At 39.5% G+C, this 23,448-nt stretch overlaps 2 protein-coding genes and 1 pseudogene across 3 annotated transcripts; 1 reads left to right on the top strand and 2 right to left on the bottom strand.

The window, feature by feature from the left end:
- Positions 5,164–7,927, bottom strand: LOC109128044 (annotated as a pseudogene).
- On the top strand, positions 14,496–15,290 carry LOC104734083. The gene has a single exon (XM_010453588.1). The coding sequence runs from the start codon at positions 14,496–14,498 to the stop codon at positions 15,288–15,290; it is 795 nt and encodes a 264-aa protein (XP_010451890.1).
- LOC104733028 (LEAF RUST 10 DISEASE-RESISTANCE LOCUS RECEPTOR-LIKE PROTEIN KINASE-like 2.4) lies at positions 18,890–22,820 on the bottom strand. 2 transcript variants are annotated; one of them, XM_010452644.2, is made up of 7 exons: positions 22,561–22,820; positions 22,361–22,441; positions 22,006–22,120; positions 21,194–21,908; positions 20,522–20,577; positions 20,397–20,429; positions 18,890–20,300 (listed from the first exon to the last, which is right to left on the bottom strand). In XM_010452644.2, exons 3-7 carry the CDS (start codon positions 22,058–22,060, stop codon positions 19,096–19,098), a joined length of 2,064 nt encoding a protein of 687 aa, XP_010450946.1. In that variant the 5' UTR covers positions 22,061–22,120; positions 22,361–22,441; positions 22,561–22,820; the 3' UTR covers positions 18,890–19,095. The 2 variants fall into 2 exon arrangements, with proteins under 2 accessions (XP_010450946.1, XP_010450945.1); XM_010452643.2 differs by having other exon boundaries at positions 22,006–22,098.

Here is a 23,448-nt window from a genome sequence, read left to right as displayed (position 1 = left end):
AAACTTGGGTCTTGAGTCGGCAGAGATGAGTGTCGATCGATGCCTCCTATCTTGGTGTCGGTCGATGCTCCTGCTTTCATCCGAGACCAAATTGATTCTTCAAGATTTATGCTCCAAAACATCCAAATTGCTCCATTTTGCTCCTTCCATGCTAAAAACCTGTAAAGACTCAAAAACAATCTAGAAACAAATGAAAAGACACTAAAAGACTCTTTATATCATGGTTAAAAACCACAAAAACCATGATATATCACTAAGATTTTTGTTGAGGTGGATTTAACAGAAGACTTTGCCAAAAAAGTTGTCTTTCAAGTCTGATAAAGGTGGTGATACAACGGTGGAGTTTGTGTATCCCTATTTCCCCCCAAGCTGTATAGAATGTTCTAAGTGGGGTCATGTTTCTACTGACTTCCTTTCAAAAAAGATTCCTCTAGGGGAAAACCGAGCAGGGGCAACCTCTGTCAGTCAGGCTTCTGCTAGTGAGGAGGATTTAGTGCATCCTGAAGAGGTGGTGAGCACTATTTCTACTGCTCCTGCAGTTACAGTCACTTCTATTCTACCCGTTGCAGGGATTTCAGGCTCAGCTGTTGCAGATTCACAAAGGGTTAGTGCTGAGACTAAAAATAACTCGGGTTGGAGCACCCCTACCAAGGGGATACGCAGTCTCCGGAAACTGGTGGACACTACACGTACTGAGGGATCTATCATCTCAAACTCCTTTTCATGCCTGAGTGATAAGGGTGAGACAGTTGGGGACTTGGCCGGTCTGACAGAACAGAACACAGAACAGAGGGCTTCTGAGTTGCCGGTTTCTGCCGAGGTACCGGCTCCAGTGGATCACACAGCTCCGAAAGCCTCGGTGGGACATTCTTTGGTTGTAGATGGTGTGGAGAAGTCTATTAGACAATCTCTCCCACGTGCTTCAAAGGAGGGACACAAATTCTTATCTGCAACTGGTAATCAGAGCTCTAGGATTCAACCTCCTAACGCACTGAAAACAGGTCACCCTCCCAAGAATCTCTGATGTTAGGGTTTTTCTGGAATATTCGTGGTTTCAATAAAACTGAGAAGCATAGAGTAGTGAGGGAATGGTTAAATCGTGGTCATTTTGATTTTGGTTGCCTGATTGAAACAAAAGTCAAGGAGAGAAGGGTTGATCGAGTGTTCAGTTCTGTTTTTGCAAATTGTTCTCTCATCACCAATTACGAAGATCATCGTTTGGGTCGGCTATGGCTGGTTTGGAAAGAGCATGTCAGAGTCACCCCAATTTATAAAACATCTCAGCTTATTACAGTTGCAGTTAGTATCGAGAACAAACTTGAGTTCTTTGTCTCCTTTGTTTATGCTTCTAATTTGTGGCTGATAGAAAAGCTTTGTGGTCGGATCTTAAGCACCATCATGACTCTCCGTTATTTCAAAATAAAGCCAGGCTTATTGGAGGTGACTTTAATAAAATTTTGGAGAACGAGGATCATTCTCTTTATACTTCCTCACCAATGATCCCTCCGGGTATGAGGGATTTTCAGGATCTAGTTCGTCATTGTGAACTCACTGACATGAGCTATCAGGGCCAGCGATACACTTGGTGTAATAAGAGGGAAGATGGGGTTATCTGTAAAAAACTAGACAGAGTACTAGTTAATCAGCAGTGGCTTCAGCGGTATGGGCAGTCTTACTCGGTTTTTGAACCTGGTGGTGTTTCTGACCATTTACGTTGTCGGTTTTACATTTCAGAGGAGGCTCCACGGATTATTCGCCCTTTCAAATTTGTAAATGTTGTCGCAAAGCATCCGGACTATAAACAGGTGCTTGCAGACAAGTGGAGAGAGGCTCCACCGCTTTTCCATTCCACTTCTGCAATGCACCGGTTCTCAAAGTCTTTGAAGGGTCTCAAGCCTTTGATCAGGAAGCTGGGGAAACAAGTTGTTGATTCAATCACAAAGGGCACAAAAGAGGCTTATGCTCTTATCTGTGACCTGCAACAGGCGACGCTGACCAACCCTGCTCCACAAGCGGTGCGTGCCGAGGCGGATGCTTTTGCGAAATGGCGGTCTTTATCAGATATAGAGGAACACTATCTAAAACAAAAGGCTAAATTACACTGGTTAAAAATCGGCGACCAGAATAATAAAGCTTTTTATGCTTATGCTAGAATAAGAGAGATTCGCAACAGCATTAAGGAGATCCAATGTGCTGATGGGAGTGTTGCAAGCTCGCAGGATCAGATTAAATTCGAGGCTGAACGATATTTCAGGGAATTTCTTTCTTTTGTGCCAAATGACTATAATGAATGGTCTCCAGAGGAACTCGCGGATATCCTGAAGGTTAAATGTGATGCAAATGATAAGTGCCTGCTCATTCAAAGAGGTGACAAAGGATGAGATAACAAAGGTGCTTTTTTCCATGCCGGCGAATAAATCTCCTGGTCCTGACGGCTTTAATGTGGAGTTCTTTAAAGAATCATGGTCAGTGGTGGGCGAGGATTGTATCATTGCTATCCAGTCTTTCTTTCAAACTTGTTTTTTTGCCTAAGGGAGTTAATTCAACTATCTTAGCTCTAATCCCAAAGAAGAAGAAAGCACTGGTCATGAGAGATTACAGACCGATATCTTGTTGTAACGTTCTCTACAAGATAATTTCAAAGATCCTGGCCAATAGACTCAAGCTTCTGTTGCAAAAGCTTATATCCCCAAACCAATCAGCATTTGTAAAGGACAGACTTCTTATGGAGAACCTGCTCCTGGCTACAGAAATTGTGAAAGACTACCACAAGGAAGATGTTTCCCCAAGATGTGCTATGAAAATAGACATTTCAAAAGCTTTTGATTCTGTTCAGTGGGGTTTCCTTCTCAACACATTGAAAGCAATGGACATAACTGAAAAGTTTGTGAGATGGATACAGGTTTGTGTAACAACGGCCTCTTTTTCTCTCCAAGTGAACGGTGAGCTTGCTGGCTACTTTGGGAGCAAAAGAGGGCTACGTCAAGGTTGCTCACTCAGTCCGTACCTCTTTGTCATCTGCATGAATGTCCTCTCCTGCAAGTTGGACAAGGCTGCAAAGGACACAAAATTCGTTTATCACCCGAACTGTAAGTCTATGAAACTCACTTGCAGACGATTTAATGGTCTTCATGGATGGCACAAAGCAATATGTTGAGGGAGCATTGGAAATCTTTGATGATTTCGCAACACACTCCGGGTTAAAGATAAGCATTGAAAAGTCCACCATCTATATGGCTGGTCTCTCTCCTGAGACTCGCGCAGAGATTCTCCAGCAGTTCCCTTTTGCTCCTGGCCAGTTGCCAGTACGGTACTTTGGTCTTCCCCTCTTAACTAAGAGAATGTCATCTGAGGATTTCCTCCCCCTCACAGAAAAAATACGATCGTAAATCAGCTCATGGACTGCTCTGTCACTCTCCTTTGCAGGTAGACTGCAACTCATCAGCTCTGTCATTTTTAGCACTGCAAATTTCTGGATTGCTGCTTTTAGACTCCCTAAAGCATGCATTGCAGAAATAAATAAGTTATGTTCTGCTTATCTATGTTCTGGTCCCTCTCTAAGTTCAAAAAAGGCTAAAGTTGCATGGTTGATGTTTGTCTACCTAAGACCGAAGGTGGATTATGTCTCCGCTCTATAGAAGAGGCAAACAAAGTTAGCACCTTAAAGTTGCTTTGGAGGATACTGTCTGCTAAAGATTCTTTATGGGTTAATTGGGTGAAACGATACCTCAATCGATCAGGTTCTTTGTGGTCTGAAAAAAGTAACCCTTATACGGGGTCTTGGATTTGGATAAAACTTCTCAAGTCTCGCAACACAGCGAAACAGTTTCATCGCGTTCAGGTGAAAGATGGTTGTTCCACCTCCTTCTGGTTTGATGACCGGTGCTCTTTAGGGCGTCTACATGATAAACTTGACAATAGAGGTCCAATCGATCTAGGAATCCCGCTGACAGGCACTGTGGCAACTGCAATGATCATGACCAGACGCAGAAACCACAGACAACCATTCCTGAACCTTGTTGAAGAAGAGCTCCGGAAATGTCAGCTTACTTGTGTCCAGGGTCAACACGATGTGTCTCTCTGGAAAGGGAAGAATGATCTTTACCGCAGCAGATTCCTGACAAATGACACCTGGTCCCAAATACGTGAAGCCAAACCGGTTATGGCGAATCATAAAGCCATCTGGTTCCCCTTTGCGACGCCGAAATTTGCTTTCATTACCTGGTTAGCGGTGAAAAACAGACTATCCACGGGAGAAAGAATGAGGGTATGGAATCAAAATACAAATGCGAGCTGTGTTTTCTGTAAGCACCCGCAAGAAACGAGGGAGCATTTGTTTTTCCTGTGTCCTTTCACCCAGAAAGTGTGGAAGGAGCTCATTGAGGGTCTCCTCGGGGATAGATTCACTGCGATTTGGTCTGAAGTCATCACCTTACTCACTGGCACGGAGCTGGATAAGACAACCAGATTTATCTTGGGTTACACTTTCCAGAACACGATTCACTCGCTATGGAGGGAGCGAAACGCTCGACGACATGGGGAGACACCAGTTCAGGAGGCAATGCTGGTTCAACTGCTAGATTAAAACTTCCGCAACAGACTAAGCACCATTGGAGGGGGCCATCTTTTTCAACCTTGGTTTGCTGCAACTCTCTATCGCATATAAAGCTCTGTTTCGAGTTTCTTAAATTTTTTTAGAAAAGTCGAAAACATTTTTGTATAACGTTTATTTCTTTTAATATAATTTAACATTTATTATAGAAAAAAGCATCTCTATATAATAAGATTTATTTTCCAGTTTACATGACAACTCAAACGCTCTCTTCAAAGTTTACTCCAATGTTAGCCTTCACTGGCCTAACTATCATATAATCGACCACAAGGAAGGTATCAAAAATCATATTTATCAATTCTACCAAATTCGGAACAATTATTTTAAATCTTACACAAAACCAAACAATTATTTTGCAATCTGTTAACTTTTGGATATTTAAGTAGTCTAAGGGAAAGTTTTGAAACGAATGTATATGATTTTAAACATAAAAATATTTTATTAAATAACTTTCTCTTGCATGGTTACACAACAAGTATATGATGGAGTCTCAGAAATAGATTTTCTACTTGTGGATCATATAAATACCTCGGAGTTGTTGGAATTCTCTTCTAAGAGCGAAGAAGATTCCAGAGAAGAGGTTCTGTAGAAATATGTAAAGAAGGCTTAGGAGGGACTTCAAGAGCATCCAAACTTCCTTCAATCATCTCAACTACTCTGTTCATCAGTGGACGATTTGATGTACATGGTTGTATACACCATAGACCCACCAAGGTCATCTTCTTTGCAGTCTCTTTTTCCTCTCGAGTTATCTCTTCACCAAATTTCCATGTATGACCTGCATTCTCAAGATTCTTATAGATCCAATTTGGAAAATACGTTGAACTTTTTTTTTTTTTGAATTTAATGTTAAATTATATTCAAAAGAAAAATAAACGTTTTACAAAGTTTATGTTGTAAAAACCTTTAAAACAGTTTAAAAAGAAAAAAAAACATTTCAGTAGAATCTAGCTTGGAACCAAATTTGAATTGATGTGCTTTGACCTCCTTGGATTGTGCTTAGCCGGTTGGGGACATACTTGTCTATCTGCTTGATCAGTTGCTCAGCCGTCAGTGGATTTTCGCCGTGCCTTCTTCCGTTTATTTCTTGCCAAAGTAGATAGAGAGTAGTTTGAAAGGTATAACCCAGAATGAAGTGTAACGTTTTATCAAGAACATTACCCACAAGAAGGGAGAGAACATCTTGCCAATGACTCGTGTATTTGTCTGCAAGCAGCCATTTCACTAGCCCTTCCCACACCAGCTGTGAATAAGGACATTGAAAAAACAGGTGATCTCTTGTTTCTAATGGGTGGTTGCAGAAGATACAACTTGCATTAGCCTGTGGAGACCATTGCTGCAGTCTATCCCCTGTTGCGACTCTGTTTTTGAAAATCAGCCAAGTAAGAAAAGCATATTTAGGAGTGGCTTGTGAGAACCATATCACTTTGTATTCAGCGAGCTGAGGGCGTGAGATATGAATGTGTGACCAGGTTTCCTTGGTGTTGAAGTTGTTCCGGTAAATGTCATTTTTTCCCTTCCATAGCGGTATATCCTGCATCTCACGAGAGTGTTGAAGCTGCAGTTTCTCTATCTCATCCTCGATTGTGTTAAGTAAGCTGACCCTATGCCTCCGTCTCCGCTGCTGAGTCAGTACGTCTGCCATGGTGCTTGTTTTTGGGATTCCGAGGTCAATAAAACCTCTTTCCCCTAAGGCATCATATAAACATCCTAGTGAACACCAGTTATCAAACCAAAAAGAGGTTGATTCACCATTCTGCACTTCCATCTTGATGAACTGTTTAGCTAGATTTCTGTATTTCAAAAGTTTTTGCCAAATCCATGAGCCACATGTTGTGGTATCCTTCTCTGCCCAAAAAGAACCACTTCGTATCAGCGACCTCTTCACCCAATCAACCCAAAGGGAACCTCTAGCCGAAGAGATCCTCCAGATAAGCTTCAGCATACTCACTTTATTTGCAACCTCAATTGATCTTAGCCCCAAACCTCCTTCACTCTTAGGCAAACAAACATCAGACCAAGCTACTTTTGTTTTTCTTGCATTCAAAGAAGGTCCTGACCACAGAAAAGCTGAACATAGCCTATCAATCTCCTGAATACATGATTTAGGGAGCCTGAAAGCAGATATCCAAAAATTTGTTAGGCTAAATAAGACTGAGCTGATGAGCTGTAGTCTACCCGCAAAAGAGAGCATCCTAGCTGTCCATGAGGCGATACACGAACGTATCTTTTCGATGAGAGGTAAATAGTCCCCCGAAGTCATTCTTCTTGGTAAGAGCGGTAAACCAAGATATCGAACCGGAAGGGAGCCACATGCGAATGGGAACTGGTGAAGAATCTCTTGTTTGGTGGCAAAGGGAATGCCAGCAGTGTATATGGTTGATTTTTCGATACTAATGTGTAGCCCGGAATGAACCGCGAAATCATCAAAAACCTGTAGAGCCCCCGTAACCGACTGTTTTGATCCATCCACGAACACCATCAGGTCATCAGCAAAACAGAGGTGAGTAAGTTTCAGAGGTTTGCACTTGGGGTGGTAACCAAAACCTCGATTCACCGCAGCCATATCTAACTTGCGGGATAAAACATTCATGCATATAACAAAGAGATATGGACTAAGGGAGCAACCTTGTCGTAAGCCGCGCGTACTACCAAAGTAACCCGCCAGTTCTCCATTCACTTGGACTGAAAGATGCTGTCGAGATGCACGTTGAACTTGAGTTAGAAGCCGCAATTTCTTCTGTTTCTTTGTTCCTTTCTCCAATCATCTGGAGGACCAACACTCCATAGCTATAAACATCTGATTTTTGGGAGACTCGGCCATACATTCTTAAGAACACCTCTGGTGCGATATAGCCTATCGTTCCTCTTGTGTCTAGCAATGACAATATACTTTCTCTTTTCTTACATAGCTTAGCATGACCAAAGTCCGAGAGTTTTGGGCATAGGTTTTCATCTAGAAGTACATTTTGAGGTTTGATGTCAAATGCATGCACAATCCTTGTTTTGCAACCATGGTGCAAGTACTAAAGTCCTCAAGCAACACCTAGCGCAATTCCGTATAGAGTACACACGTCCAGATTCAACGAATTCTCTTCTCCAATAAACTTCCAGAGATCCATTCTCTAGAAGGTCATACACAATTGCTCTTTTTGACCCTTCATAGCAGAATCCAAGCAAAGAAACAATGTTAACATGAGATGTTTGGCTGATGCTTGTGATTTCATTGATGAAATCTTCACCACTTCTCTTACAGTCCTCCAAGATTTTCACCGTAACCATACGACCATCGTAGAGGTTTTCTCTATAACACATCTAAAATGACCAAAACAATTTAGTTTTGGTAAGTCCCAGTGCCACGTGGACGCCACAGGTTGTTTGGCTTAGCACCGTTAAATTGTGACTTAACACCGAGCAGATGTTGAAATTGACAACATTTCATATAGTTTTTTTTAGCAAATTTGAATTTTAATATAGTTCAGGCTGTTATTTGCAGGGTGTTAAAGTTTAGATATGAAAAAACGACAAATAGTTTGAGTTGATTTTGACCATTTTCACTAGAGGAGTGTTTTCTCCTAGCCATATAAATCTCTTAGCCAATCATTTTTGTTCACCGTGTGGATATGATATGAGTATCTAACTATAGGCTGAAAAATCTTGACAAAAAAAAAGCACACACATCGTACTTTGAAAGTTAATTTACTAGTCAATTTGTTATAACTTTGAAAATAAATAGTTAGGATTTAGATTATTAAATAGCATATATATGTAAATCGTGAAAATGGCATATAATGCTCTCTAATTGATCTAATCAAGTAGAAATTTATTTTAAACTTTCAGTTTTTTTGGAGATTTTAATTTGTTCGGGTAAAGGGTTTAATCAAAGTTACAACACTATATTATCAAAAGAAAAAAGTTTACAACACTAGTTAAAACCCCTATTTTAAAAATTGGTTTAGGTGCCCGTGTAATTGCCATCGGCGATTACACGCTAGGCAACTCCTTACCGCCGGAATTTTAGTGAAATCGGCCAACAAATTGGAATTATCAAAAAAAAATTGAGGGTTTTGAACTTCTAACTCTGTTTTCTTTTCATAGATCTGAAGCAATGAAGACTGAAACTATGAGAATATTAAGTTAAAATGACTAATAGTTGAGAAAAATGAAAAGGCATCTCTTTAAATTAGGGTTTACAGAGGTTACAGATCGAAACCAAGAGGAAGAGGACGAAGGTATTTTTGTCATTTTGCATTTATTAAAAAATTGTAATAAAAAAAGCAAAATGAAAATATGGGGGTCGAACTCGTGATCTGACAGTTTCATATACATGTGAGAACTGCTGGACCATCCCAATCTTAATTATCAGTAGCTTATTACAGATTCAATATATTATACACATACAGTGGCGGATCTAGGAAAATTGTTTGATGGGTTCAAACTCATAATTGGTTGGGTTCAAACTGATTTATATTAAAAAAATTGATGTACGTTAGGAGAATTTTAAAATTTTGTTGGTGTCAATTGCACTCATAGTCATCAATGTGCCTCCGCCAACACATATATAGGTAAATCCCTTAAAACTAGTCCCCGATTAATCCCCGATTTAAATTCGATTTTTCGATTAATCGCTAGGTCTCCCTTCACCGTCCTACTAGCATCTAGCGATTTCTAAAACAGGGGTTAAAACATTATGATCAAACTCACCGTTTTACAATTTTGGCTGTTAGACCCTTGTGACGAGCAATCGCATAAACCCCGATCTCTGAACTTTTCCTTCTAGGATTTGTATACTTCTAGAATTCTCTGTATTTTGTACCATGCACCTATATACAATGGCTAGTTTGCAACAAACATGATATTGCTATCTCTGGCACAAGAAACTAAATTATGTTTGAGGTACTTTGTTGGATAGAGTAACTTGAAAGATTCTCGAATGACATTGTACTTTTTTCAATAACTCTTTGATGATCATCTCAAATTCTTTGTTTCCACCATTATTATTTCTCATCAGCTTGTGATGAAGAAACATTTATTGACATAGTTTTTAGTCATAAATGTAAATTATGCTTTCCAACAAGTCTTTTTTTTTTTTTTTGGTCAAAATTTTCCAACAAGTCTAATCAACATTCTTATACATGATTTTCGGTGGTGAACACCATCCAAGAGAAAATTTTAAATTCAAAAGCGATATGAAAAATCCACGTCAATGCATACTAAGTTCTAGTAAAAGCAACAATCAAACAAGTACCTTCTAACCTGGAAAAAAGTTTTGGAAATTGTATGTCTATTTTTACTTCAAATATTTGTTCACATATTCAAATTATGATATATAGTTCGTACAGAAATCAAAATCATGTAAATTATTAGAAGAGGATAACGATTCAACAAAGAATAAAGAGAAATAGAGAGGAATGTACGGATGAGATACAATTAGTCATTTGGAGTGTCTTTCATCATCAAGTGGTAGATAGTCAATTAATTTGTGCATAGTAGGTGCTATATTGTCATTTATATATGGGAGATTTACTTAGATGTTATACATAATATTACCAGAATCTTCAAAAAAAAAAAGATTTTATTATTAGAATATTTCGGGTATTTTCAAAATACCTAACGTGCTCTTGTTTTATGTTATCGGAAAAAATGTCATTGTCACGCCAGACGTCACGTCAGAAATCGCTGACGTGTATTAAATAACTCAGCCGTAACGCGTTACAGAGGTAATGATGGCTGAGTTATAGGTATGTTGCGGCTGATTTATGAAAAAAACATTTGAATAAAAGCGGACGGCTGACTTAGAGCATAACTCAGCCAAGCGTTATGGCTGACTTATTAAAATTTGGCTGAGTTATGCTCTAACTCAGCCGTCCTTACGGCTGAGTTTTCACCCGATGGTTGAGTTGTCAAAATTTTGGCTGAGTTATCACTACGACACGGCTGAATTAACTTTTTCCGGATGGCTGAGTTATGAAAAACGGCTGACTTATGAGATGTAGTTACGGCTGAGTTATGGTTAAAAACTATAACTCAGCCGTGATAGACTAACTTATCGTACAAGTCGGCCATTTCACAGCTGACTTAGTAGCAAAAGATTAATTACTAGAATATTATTCAGTTACGGCTGACTTATTAAACGATACGGCTGAGTTACATATTTTCAGTTGATGAAGCGGCTGAATTTGGCTACCATTTTTTTGCTTTTTAATTACTGTAATGTTATTCATGTTGTGACTGAGTTATAATTTGTTTGATGGCTGAGTTTTATTTAGGCTGAGTTATAATTTGTTTGGTGGCTGACTTGCCACGTCAGACGCATCATCCATCTCAGCATTCCATGTCATCATCTTTCTTCTCCGGAAATATGAAACGTCGTTCCTTCGACTCTTGTTCTTACATGGTTTTTACCTTCTTCTTCACCTTGTTCTTGTACTTCTTCTTCACTTTCTTCTTCACCTTGTTCTTCTACTTCTTCTTCACCTTGTTCATCATTTTATTTCATGGATCCAGTTCCGGTACTAGTTGTTTCCGGTAATTGGGTAAAGAAACAGAGATATGTATTTAACACCGACGATAGAGGGTGTATAGTTGTGCAGATAGATGGAGGCACAACACACAACAAGCTTGTGGAGCTTGTTCTTGAAGACTACGGATTGGACGCGTTTAGCCATGAGCTAAACACATGCTCTAGATGTAAACAAGTTGGGCACAATGCGAAAACTTGTCCAATGCAGTATTATAATACATTTGTTTTATTTTGTGCAATAACTCAGGCGTCAAGCATTATAACTTAGCTGTCATATTAATCGACGAGACCTTTCGTTTTCTGCTTTCAGATTATTCCTTGTGATAACTCAGCCACAAAGCATTATAACTCAGCCATCATATGAATCGACGAGACCTTTCGTTTTCCCGTAAATACTATAACTCAGCCGTCAAGTAATATAAATTAACTGTTTGCTTTCAGATTATTTATTGTGATAACTCTACCACAAAACATTATAACTCAGCCGTCATATGAATCGACGAGACCTTTCATCTTTCCGTAAATATTATAACTCAGCCGTTAAGTTTTTTTTTCGGGTTGTGACGTGGAAAATCGAAAATGATGTGTATTTTAATTTGCTGATGTGTATTTTTTTAATCAAAATTGAAAAACTAAACCCAATAGGTAACTTGTAATTACACCCAGTGCACTAAACATCTAAACAATTTTTAGAAGATTGTTAGATATGAGGAATAAACCAACTTTTGGATATCATTTGAGTAATTTTTTTTTCTTTTTTGTCATCATTGAAACGACAAGGCCCGATTCATAGTCAAACCCTACTGCGCGGGGTAACGCGACTTAGTGGAGTCGAACTCCGGGGGGTTCGGTCGCAGAGGTGGTGCTGTAACCACTTGAGTAAAGACATTTCCCCGAATAATTTTTTCTTTATATATCAAATTTAGTTTTTTTCGTCAAATAAACCTTATATTAATCTAATAAATCATCATACAAATTTTTCACCATCATAAATCTGATATATATCAGATTTAGTTATTTACCAAATTCACAATTTAACCATACCCAAAAAAAAATGAAACAAGAAATTATCTTTGTATCAACCCAAGAATATTAATAATATCCTTAACAAAATTAAGATCTAGAAAATATAAATGATGCATAGCATGAATTTTCAATGAATGAATGAAGTTACCCTCAATTTTCTTCGTTATTTTTTTTCACAAGTGTTTAGAACCAAATGGAGCTTGAATAAAGTATTAATATATACATTTTTTATTCTTAAATCAAGTAAAAGTATAAACCAATATAATTAAATTATTTTCAATTTGATGTTGGGAGCTTTTGTGTATAAAATAGATTTTGTTTTAAATTATGTCGAGTTACAATATAATTAATATTTAAGTTTAACTTTTGGATCGTTGATTAAAAGATGAGTCTAATTTTGTGCCATCATCTTAAAAGTGAAAAAAGATACTAAAACATTATTTTTCCAAAAAGAATTTGTGTGTATTGCAATCGTATCATCGAAGGCTTTTTTTGCATGCACTTACTTCTTTAAAGGCTTTTCGAATGCTTCCATCATCTTGCAGAAATTGTCAAATTTTTCGTAATTGTTCTCTTTAAATCATCATGTAGAAATCATAGTTGATGGTTAACGTTGCATTTTCTTTAGAAGATAAACAAACAAATGTGTGTGGTTTTAGGAAATTTCATTCCACAATCAATTCTTGACGAATCAATCTATAAAAAATCTTAGTGTTTTAGTTTTTTTTTTAATTCCAAAATCAAACTTATGAACATGAAATCTTTCAGACGAAGCATTTATAATGAATTTGGTCTTCCATCCAGATCATACATAGTACTAGTCCTTTAAAATTTATAGGTTACTAGGATTTTGAAAATTTATTGTAGTCCGATCAGACTTCTCTAATTCGATCCCAAATAATATGCTATATGTTGGTAGACTAAACGGTTATATTTTTTTATACTTTTACCCTTTTGCTAAACGGTTAGCGTCATGGATTTTCCCCGACAGTTCTTCATGATTCGTTTTGAGTTGGAGGAAGAGTACTTAGAGGCGTTGACAGGTGGTTCATGGAGGATCTTTGGTAACTATTTGATGGTGCAAGACTGGTCTTCGAGCTTTGATCCCTTGAGAGATGATATCGTGACGACGCCGGTGTGGGTACGTCTAACGAATATCCCGTATAACTATTATCACAGGGTGTTACTTATGAGCATTGCCCGCGGTCTAGGGAAGCCGTTGAGGGTGGACATCACTACTTTGTCGTTTGAGAGGGCAAGATTTGCTAGAATTTGTGTGGAGGTTAACCTCTCACGACCATTGTAAGGAACGGTGTTGATTAATGGTGAACGTTATTTTGTCTCTTATGAGGGATTGTCAAACATTTGTTCGTCGTGAGGAATCTATGGTCATCTAGTCCATGCATGTCTCCTGCGACAGTCCGACACGGTGACGGAGATGGGTATGGTAGTTTCTGATCAGGTGGGTGAGAAGGGGACGAGCTCAGTAGTCCCACAAACTGACGGTTTCACGGAGGTCCGGCGAAGGGGCCGGCGACCGACGACGGGGGTCGGCCTGATGGTGTTTGCCGCGGGAGAAACGAGCGGAAATCCGGAACGTAATCTGCAGGATATTACCAGGAGGCAAGATTTGGAAACATCTAACCGTTTTGAAAGGTTAGAGGATCTACCATTATCACAGGATTTAAGGGAGAATCCCATAAGTGTCGGAGTGAATAAGGAGAACCAAATTCCCTCGAATCTTTGTTTAAATGTGGGTCGTGCGCCTCAAGCAAAAGATCTGCGTTCTGGTGGACCGTCTAATAAGGGAAAAGGAAATAAGCATTTTGGGCCTCAGGCTTCAAAGCCTGTTATGAAGCAAGTAGCCAAAAATAATGGGCTGAAACAGAAACAAATGTTTGCCTAGAAGCCCAGTAAAGGTTTGGTCTTCGGACTAACCAAAGGGGAGGAGTTGCTGTATTCGACTGGTAAACGGTTGCGAGTGGAGTCGGACTGTTTGGGTCGATCGGGAGGAGTGTATTCCGGTAAGAGTGGAGATCCGTTGAGTGGACAAGTTGTAAGCGGAAACCAAATGAGTGGGCAGGTTTCAAGTGGTGAGTACATGCTTCCTGTGCCCCCTCGTCCCGATCAAGCGGAGGAAATGGTTGGAGAGATTACGGAGCGGCGGATAGGGCCGGTGAGTGATGAAGCTCGAGGCGGGAGCAATGATACGTTGCCCCGATAGTTGTGAAGGTTTGTCTGCAAATTCTAATGAATTGTCTATTATGGAACTGTCGGGGGGCGAATAAACCCGCTTTTAGGAGAGCAATCCGATACCTAATGAAGAAATTCAAAATGGATATCCTTGCTTTATTTGAAACGCATGCTGGAGGAGAGAATGCTAGTCGAATTTGTTGTGGTTTGGGATTTGAAAATTCGTTTAGGGTTGATGCTGTTGGGCAGAGTGGGGGTCTTTGGTTACTTTGGCGGTCTGATAATGGTGAAGTCACGATTATTGAGTCGTCCGAACAATATATAGTGGCGACAATACAAAATGGAGATGAGTTGTTGAACCTGGTTGTTGTCTACACGGCACCATCGGTAAGCAGAAGATCAGGTTTATGGGATAAGCTGCGAGAGGTTATTGAAGCTTTAGAAGGTCCTATAGTGGTTGGTGGAGACTTTAACACTATAGTCCGCATTGATGAGAGGTCAGGAGGGAATGGAAGATTATCTCCTGATTCCTTGGAGTTTGGAGATTGGATCCAAAGGTTATCTTTGATTGACATGGGGTTTCTAGGCAATAAGTTTACTTGGCGGAGAGGAAGAACTGAGAATAACTTTATTGCGAAGAGGTTGGATAGAGTATTGTGTTGTGCTCACTCTAGGTTGAAGTGGCAGGATGCTAGTGTGACACACTTACCCTTTCTAGCGTTGGATCATGCTCCGCTATATCTACAACTATGTCCTGATGTGGTGAGAGATGCTAGTCGACGACCCTTTCGGTTTGAAGCGGCGTGGCTGAAGCATCCTAGCTTTAAAGACCTTTTGGTTGCATCATGGGATGTTCAACTAAAAACACCAGAGGCCTTGATTGCATTACAGGTTACTCTTAAAAAGTGGAATCGTGATGTTTTTGGAGATGTTTAGAAGAGGAAGGATATGTTAATAAATAAGATTAAGGTGATCCAGGATAGGTTGGAGGTCACGTAGACAGATGAGATGTTACGTGAGGAAGAGGATATGTTGAAAGAGTTTGAAGAGGTTCTTGAACAGGAGGAGATGATTTGGTTCCAGAAGTCTCGAGACAAATGGATTGTACACGGAGATCGTAATACAACCTACTTTCATACTGCTACGGTTATAAGAAGAAGGAGAAATCGTATAGAGATGCTGAAAAATGAGAATAATGTCTGGGTTACGGGTGCTTCAGAGCTGGAGGATATCGCGGTGAGTTACTTTCAGCGGTTGTACTCTATGAATGATGTTCCTACAGTGGTTGCTAGTCTACCACGAGATGGTTTTGTGAGCTTGACGAGAGTGGAGAAGGAGTGTCTTAATAGACCTTTCTCTGAGTCTGAAGTGGAAGCAGCGACTAGAGCCATGGGAGGATACAAAGCCCCAGGTCCGGATGGCTATCAGCCCATTTTATTCCAAAGTTGTTGGGGAGAGGTTGGTGACTCAGTGGTGAAGTTTGCTTTGGAGTTTTTTAGCTCAGGTCAGTTACCACCTCATATAAACGATGCTTTGGTAGTGTTGATACCAAAAGTGTCTAAGCCGGAAACAATTAATCAGTTTCGTCCCATTAGTCTATGTAATGTCTTGTTTAAGATTATTACAAAGACAATGGTGATACGACTTAAGGGGGTTATCTCGAAGCTTATTGGTCCAGCTCAGTCTAGCTTCATCCCGGGGAGGTTAAGCAGTGATAATATTGTCTTGGTTCAGGAAGCGGTCCACTCGATGCGTAAGAAGAAAGGGCGTAAGGGTTGGAGAAAGCTATGATCAAATCAGGTGGGACTTCCTCGAGGATACCTTGATAGCGGCTGGTTTTGAGGATTGTTGGGTTCAATGGGTGCTTAGGTGTGTGCGGGACCCTTCAATGACGATTCTTTGGAATGGTGAGAAGACTGAAGCCTTCACACCAGCTCGAGGTTTACGACAGGGGGATCCCCTGTCCCCCTACCTCTTTGTGTTGTGCCTTGAGAGGCTTTGTCACATGATTGATAAGTCAATCATACTGGGGGAGTGGAAACCTATTGCTTTGTCACGAGGGAGTCCGAAATTGTCCCACATTTGTTTTGCGGATGATTTGATACTATTTGCTGAGGCTTCGGTATCGCAAGTGCGTGTTATTCGACGAGTCTTGGAGAAGTTTTGTGTTGCATCGGGTCAGAAGGGTAGCTTGGAGAAATCCAAGATCTTATTCTCTGATAATGTTTCGAGGGAGCTGGGGAAACAGATGTGTGATGAGAGCGGGATTAAAGCAACTGTGGACCTAGGGAAGTATTTGGGTATGCCAGTCTTACAGAAGAGAATCAATAAAGATACTTTTGGCGAGGTCCTTCAAAAAGTTACATCACGGTTAGCAGGATGGAAGGGAAGACTGTTGAGTATGGCGGGAAGACTCACTCTAACTAAGTCGGTCCTCTCGTCCATCCCAGTTCATACGATGAGTACGATTCTGTTACCTAAGTCAGTGCTGGATGGGTTGGATAAGGTGTCGAAGAACTTTTTGTGGGGTAGTACACCAGAAAAGAGGAAGCAGCACTTAGTTGCATGGGATAGAGTTTGTTTGCCTCGCTGTGAGGGAGGGTTGGGGATACGCGCTTCTCAACATATGAACAAAGCTCTTCTTGCAAAATTGGGATGGCATCTGTTGGGGGATCAAGTTAGTCTCTGGGCCAGTGTTCTGAGAAGCAAATACAAGGTAGGAGGAATTCAAGAGACTGGTTGGATATTTGCTAAGAAACCGGGTTCTTCGACTTTGCGAAGTTTACGGGTTGGTTTGCGTGATGTGGTTTGCCAAGGGTATCGATGGGTGCTGCGAAATGGTAGAGACATCCGTTTTTGGGAGGATAAATGGTTATCAGAGCATCCTTTGAAGGATTGTGTGGTTACATCATTACCAGAAAGATGGAACACGATTAAAGTGAAAGACTTATGGAGTGATGAATCCGGTTGGTTATTGGAGCGTATACTACCATATGTCGAGAACCATACACGTTTGGAACTGTCTGCAATAGTGCTTGATAATGTTACTGGAGCTAAAGACCGGCTGTCTTTGAGTGGTACAGCTGATGGGAGATTCTCTGTAAAGTCTGCTTATGCCTTATTAACCTCAACTCGGGCACCCCAGCCAAATATGACAGATTTCTACGCAAAGGTATGGAGGGTGATGGTTCCAGAGCGAGTGAGGATTTTTATTTGGTTGGTGTCCCAGCAAGCCATCATGACCAATCAGGAGAGGTATAGACGGCATCTGGGAGACACGAATATTTTCCTTATCTGTAAAGGGGGCAAGGAGTCCATAATTCATATTTTGAGGGACTGTCCGGCGATGTCTGGTGTTTGGTCTCGTCTTGTACCAACTCGGCAGCGTCAGGTCTTTTTTCATACTTCATTGTTTGGCTGATTGTACAACAATTTGACTAATACATGGGCTGCTGCGGAGTCGTCTTGGTCCACACATTTTGCTATAGGTGTCTGGTAGGGATGGAAATGGAGATGTGGGAACATATTTGGTACTAACAGTAAATGCAGGGATCAGGTAAAGTTCATCCGGATATGGCGAGGGAGGTTGGTCAAGCTAATCGGGTGGTTTGTGATCAACCGCATACAGCGGAACGGGTGGTAAGGATGGTTGCATGGCAGGCGCCGACTGAGGGATGGATTAAGTTGAATACTGATGGAGCATCTCGTGGTAATCCGGGACCTGCAACGGCGGGTGGTGTCTTGCGGGATCATGCAGGTCGGTGGTATGGTGGTTTTGTGCTGAATATTGGCGTCTGTTCAGCCCAATTAGCAGAACTATGGGGCGTATATTATGGACTTTACATAGCATGGGGGAAGAATGTTCGAAGGTTGGAGGTTGAGGTGGATTCGAAATTGGTGGTGGAGTTCTTAAGGATAGGGATCAGTGACACTCATCCCCTGTCTTTTCTGGTACGCCTGTGCCATGGCTTTTTATCTAGGGACTGGATAGTCCGTGTTACACATGTGTATAGAGAGGCGAACCGTCTTGCCGACGCGCTAGCCGTCTATGCTTTTACATTGCCTTTAGGTTTTCAAATGTTGGAGTTAGCTCCGGATGATATGGCCTTGTTAGTTGAGGAGGATGCTCGAGGGATTTCGATCCCAAGATACATTCGTTTGTAATTGTTCAGTTTCTTTAAATAAATAACACGGAGATCTTTTTCTCCCTATCCCTTACAAAAAAAAACGGTTAGATTATTTCTCTTTTGCTAAACAGTTACATTTTTGTGGGGTTGAAGAAATTTGTTACTTTAAACATTAAATTGGCGCAAACATTCATACAATCAATAGAATGCCTGTCTGGTTGTAATATTTTTTCAAGAAACAAAATAAGTTCATTGACACCTTAGCTTTGTTTTAGGGAAGTTTAAACTAGCGTTGTTCTCTACTAAAGCAACAATTGTAACAACACTTTATTAAGCAACGATAGTGTTAAACTTTTTTTTTCATGTATTGAGTGGTTCATGTATATGTATACTATAACATTTTTGTGATATAATAAAATTGATTTTCCATTTAAAAAAACAACGGAAATTAGTCTTCATTAACGAACAATGTTGAGTGTCTGCATCAATAAACATCATCTAGTAAGCATAGAATTAAGACTAATTTAGTCAGAAAATTTTAGAAACCTAATCGAGAAGAATAACTTAAGATCTTGTCAAGTTTTATAGATATCCACACTCCGGTTGACTTTAGCTTAGGAGGACCTTGACCCATGTTGACTCTCTTCAACAGTTTGTTGCAACACTTCCTTGGAAAAGTGTATAGCATCTTCACTAGTTAAGCGAGTATCTCTTTCAGAATGACTTGGATTAAAGAAGGCTGAAGTCTCACTACTATCTTCAAGAGCATCTGGAACCGTTGTTGCTTGTGCAAGCAAGAAAGGATTAGCTGGAACTTCCATAGCCTCTAGATTCCCCTCTAACATTTCAATGACTTTTATCATCGGTGGACGATCAGATGGATTCATCTGAATACACCATAGAGCAACCAATACCAATTTCTTTGCAATTTTCTCTTCTTCATCGGTCATACCATCTCCAAAAATCCTTGCGGTTTCTCCCCTCTCAAAATCTTTATAGACCCAATCTGGAAAGTACATTGAACTATTGTTGGATCCAGAATATTCAACCCTTTCTATATTCTTTGCTCCAATCATCTCGAGAACGACCATACCAAAACTATAAACATCTGACTTGTGCGAAACTGCTCCAAAGTTCTTGGAAAACATTTCAGGGGAAATGTATCCAAAGGTCCCTCTCATGTGTAGCATCGATATGATGCTCTCCTTGTTTTTGCACAATTTAGCAAGACCAAAATCTGAAATTTTAGGGCAAAGATTTTCGTCCATGAGTATGTTCTGCGGCTTTATGTCGAAATGCACAATCCTTGTGACACAACGATTGTGCAAATACTCTAGCCCACGAGAGACACCTATCGCAATGTCATATAATTTTTCCCAATCTTTCTTGGTTGACATATTCTCAGAAACAAACTTGTCGAGGGATCCACTCGGCATGAACTCGTAGATAATAGCTCTCTTGTTCCTTTCGTAGCAGAATCCAAGCAGAGAAACAATATTGACATGAGATGTTCTACTCATGCTAGCTACTTCGTTTATGAACTCTTCTCCATTCCCTTCTGTTTCCTTCAAGATCTTCACTGCAATATCTCGACCGCTATCGGGTAACTTTCCTTTGTAGACAGTTCCAAATCCTCCTTTCCCGAGAACATGCGCAAATGAGTTTGTCATCTTCTTGACTCTTGTATAACTATATCGTTTCAACATTACAACTGCTTCAACATTCTGGTCATTCCAATCACTCTTTCTCTCATTGTTTTTTCTGACTATTACTACGACGAAAATTGTGATCATTATGGTTAAAGCTGCTGCTGAGACTCCTGGAATAAGATAATAAAGAAGAATAAAAAAATCCAGGTGTTTTTGTATATATACAAGGGTACGTACAATCAGATGGATTGAGCGAGATATTGTACCAAGTATGAGTTTTAACTTCCATGATGATTTTTCTGCAATGGAAAAATAATCAAACAAGAAGTCTTCTTAAGAAAAAAGAAACATGAGATATATTGGTATGAAAAGGTAAATATAATAAACTTACGTTTTGTTCCTCCATTTGTTTCCTTGGAGGATTGAGACGCTGAGCTTATGGTGTTGCTATCCAACAAGTGACATTTATTACATACATATCACTATATCAGTTTATAAGAAATACATTTGAAGTCTCTAAAATGTTTTAAAAACTGATAGGCGTTAATCAAACATAAGATTTTGCTTAGCACCTCGAATATTTAAGCGGCAGTCTAAGGACTGATTAGTTTCCTAAACTACCAAAAAGGTTTTGTTAACTGACTAATAACGAAATTTACCAACCTTGAAAAATGTAACTATTTTTTGACAACTTAAGGATAGATGGACAATTAGACAACTATGCAACCAAATTTTAGAATAATATTTCTATAGCATTGGATCACATACTATGATACTAACATGGTTGTGATCGGAGTATGGCATCAACTCATTAGCAAGATAAGTTAGATTGGGTTAACACAACAATTAAACACCAAACGTAATTCGCATTTGTAAATTTGTAATTATATATATATATACATATATATATATATATATATATATATATATATATATATATATATATATATATATATCACGAGAATAAATGGTCAAAACTAAAGCAGTGTGATGTCTAACGACCCTTCTATCGTCTTTGAGAAGATAGAAAATGACTAGAGGGAAGGTGATTACGGAAACTTACTTGGTGGTGTTCGAAGTAATCAGCGGGCAAAAGGTGATGATGTAGTTAGCTGAGTTTGAGCATCTGACGGTGCTGTTTCTATCGTCATAAGCATAGCTATAAGCGAGTGGACACTCGTTCTTGAAATTCTTCGAATAAAGCGTCGGTTGGCATGTTTCAGGTGTGCCGTGCTCACCGTAACAGCAGAACTCCGGCAACTTGAATTTGTCACAAGCGTTCATGCAAGCGATGGGATGTTCCTTGTTGGAGCTTCCCATCACCCTAAGCTCTGACGGACACGTCTTGTTTAGGTTGACCACGCAACCAACGTTGCTGCATGTCCGGCCACTCCGTCTCCCTGAAAGCTGTGGGACCACAACCAAGGGAAGGTTGTAACCGTCCGCGACAGTTACGTCATAGTAGTCTTCACCGTTTGGACCGTCGAGGGTAAAATCGATTAGAGTCGTCGGAGGCGATGCTCTGGCTCCCGAGCACTCGATTTTTCCGGAGCCGCAGTCTCCCGTGGCACAAGAGAAATTCCCTGTTGAGCTGGTGGAGCAGTGGGATCTACCCCACAAACGACCTGTCCATGACGATGGCACATTGATGACACGCGACTCCCCTTTCTTGAGGGTGAAGCCGGTGGTGGGAAAAACCATAGTAGCCATGGTTAGGATTCCTGGCCAGACAGTGTAATCGCATTTGTTCTCTATAGTAAAGTTTCTCGACATTACTCCTACGATTGATAAGAAAATTAACAATGAAGAAAAAAAAATCATCAAATAGTGATTAAACACCAAAATTGTAATCTGGAATAATAGTAACGGCTGTACCTGACACGAATAAATGTGAAACAAGGAGGAACATTAATGGGAACCTTCCAACCATTGGCTCGAAGAAGAAGTTATATGACTACCCTTTGTCCTCTGCAGTGATCAGAGTATCAGACTGTAGATTTTAATTTGTTAATATGTCAATGCTATGTTAATAAAGTTGTTTTCCATTTAAATTTCTACGAGTAATTAATTTTCATTGCAAGTCAACGGAAAAATATATATAATCCAATGCGACATGAAACTCATGTACTGGATAATAACAAGCTAGCTAAAACACATCCAGTAAAACATAATTTGTTGACATGAGGACATTACATCATTGTCTCAATAATTCAGTTCATATTTGGTTCACCTTTTAAAGCGTCTCTGTTTTGACCAAATGTGACTCCAGTATAGAACTTGACTCAAATCTGTGTGCCTAGACAGATCAAGCCTGCGATTGAAAAAAAAAAACACTGAAATTAGAAGCTGCATGCGTTATGGGAACGAACAACAAGAAAATCTATTGACTCCATGAAAAATATTGAAGAGAATAAGGATTAGAGTACTCACTCTAAGAAACGACCGTAGCAGTTTACTGAATGAACCAGAGATCCCCAAGTCAACGCACTGATTCTGTCGATTTGAATCCGCCAATAACAGTGAGACTTCAACGATTACAGCTTAATGACTCAATTATTGCTTAATTGATCTCAGATCGATTCTCTAATACATACTACTCAGAGTTGACGACACCTATGTAAAAAAACACTTTCCCTTTTCATTCGTTCTTTTTTTTTTTTTTGGTATTGATCATATCGAAATTTTTTGTTTGTTTATTCGTCTTCGTTTATGTGTCTCTACACTAGCGCGTTTTCGCCTTTGTTTATTTCAATACTTTTTCTTTTTATATTCTCTTCAATCCCTTGTTTCTTTTATGCGCTTAAATCATATAAAAACACATGTGTTCATATGTTTTACTGACTTGAAACAATGTATATAAGATACGAACTATCTGAAATGGATGTCGGATATCCACCTAAACACTAAAATATAAATATACACGATATTTGCTTTCTTTTTTAATTAACCGGGACGAAGAAGAAGAGAGATAGAACTAGAAAGATAGAAGTACGTAACCGGTTAACTCCCGGTTTGATATGGTTAACAAAAAATCGAGAGTTTTATATTAAAAATTATTAATTAATTAGATAATCAGGGTAAAATTGGAATTTTGATTATGTTGAAAAATCGTAGGTATGAAAATAACAGCGCTTATTATTTTGGGTTTTTAAATGACACAGTTTTATTATTTGGTATATTTTTATTCCATTCGAAAACAATTGGATATTAAACGTCTAAAATAATGGGATAGTGTCTATAATTATATCCCACATGTTTAGGGAAATCATATCGTATATATTAAATCATAGGAGATATCATATCATTGTATTTATGTCT

This window comes from Camelina sativa, chromosome 12 (genome assembly GCF_000633955.1).
Source record: "Camelina sativa cultivar DH55 chromosome 12, Cs, whole genome shotgun sequence".
In the NCBI taxonomy this organism is placed as follows: domain Eukaryota; kingdom Viridiplantae; phylum Streptophyta; class Magnoliopsida; order Brassicales; family Brassicaceae; genus Camelina; species Camelina sativa.
This window is presented reverse-complemented; position numbering and strand designations above follow the sequence as displayed.

Excerpts from the sequence above, each read along its gene's own strand:
- LOC104734083 (XM_010453588.1), top strand. The coding sequence starts at position 14,496 with ATGGATATCCTTGCTTTATTTGAAACGCATGCTGGAGGAGAGAATGCT.
- LOC104733028 (XM_010452644.2), bottom strand. The coding sequence starts at position 22,060 with ATGGTTGGAAGGTTCCCATTAATGTTCCTCCTTGTTTCACATTTATTC. Across the intron at positions 21,909-22,005 it reads TTCACATTTATTCGTGTCAG|GAGTAATGTCGAGAAACTTT; the intron begins GTACAGCCGTTA and ends TATCAATCGTAG. Across the intron at positions 20,430-20,521 it reads AACAAATGGAGGAACAAAAC|AAAAATCATCATGGAAGTTA; the intron begins GTAAGTTTATTA and ends TTTCCATTGCAG.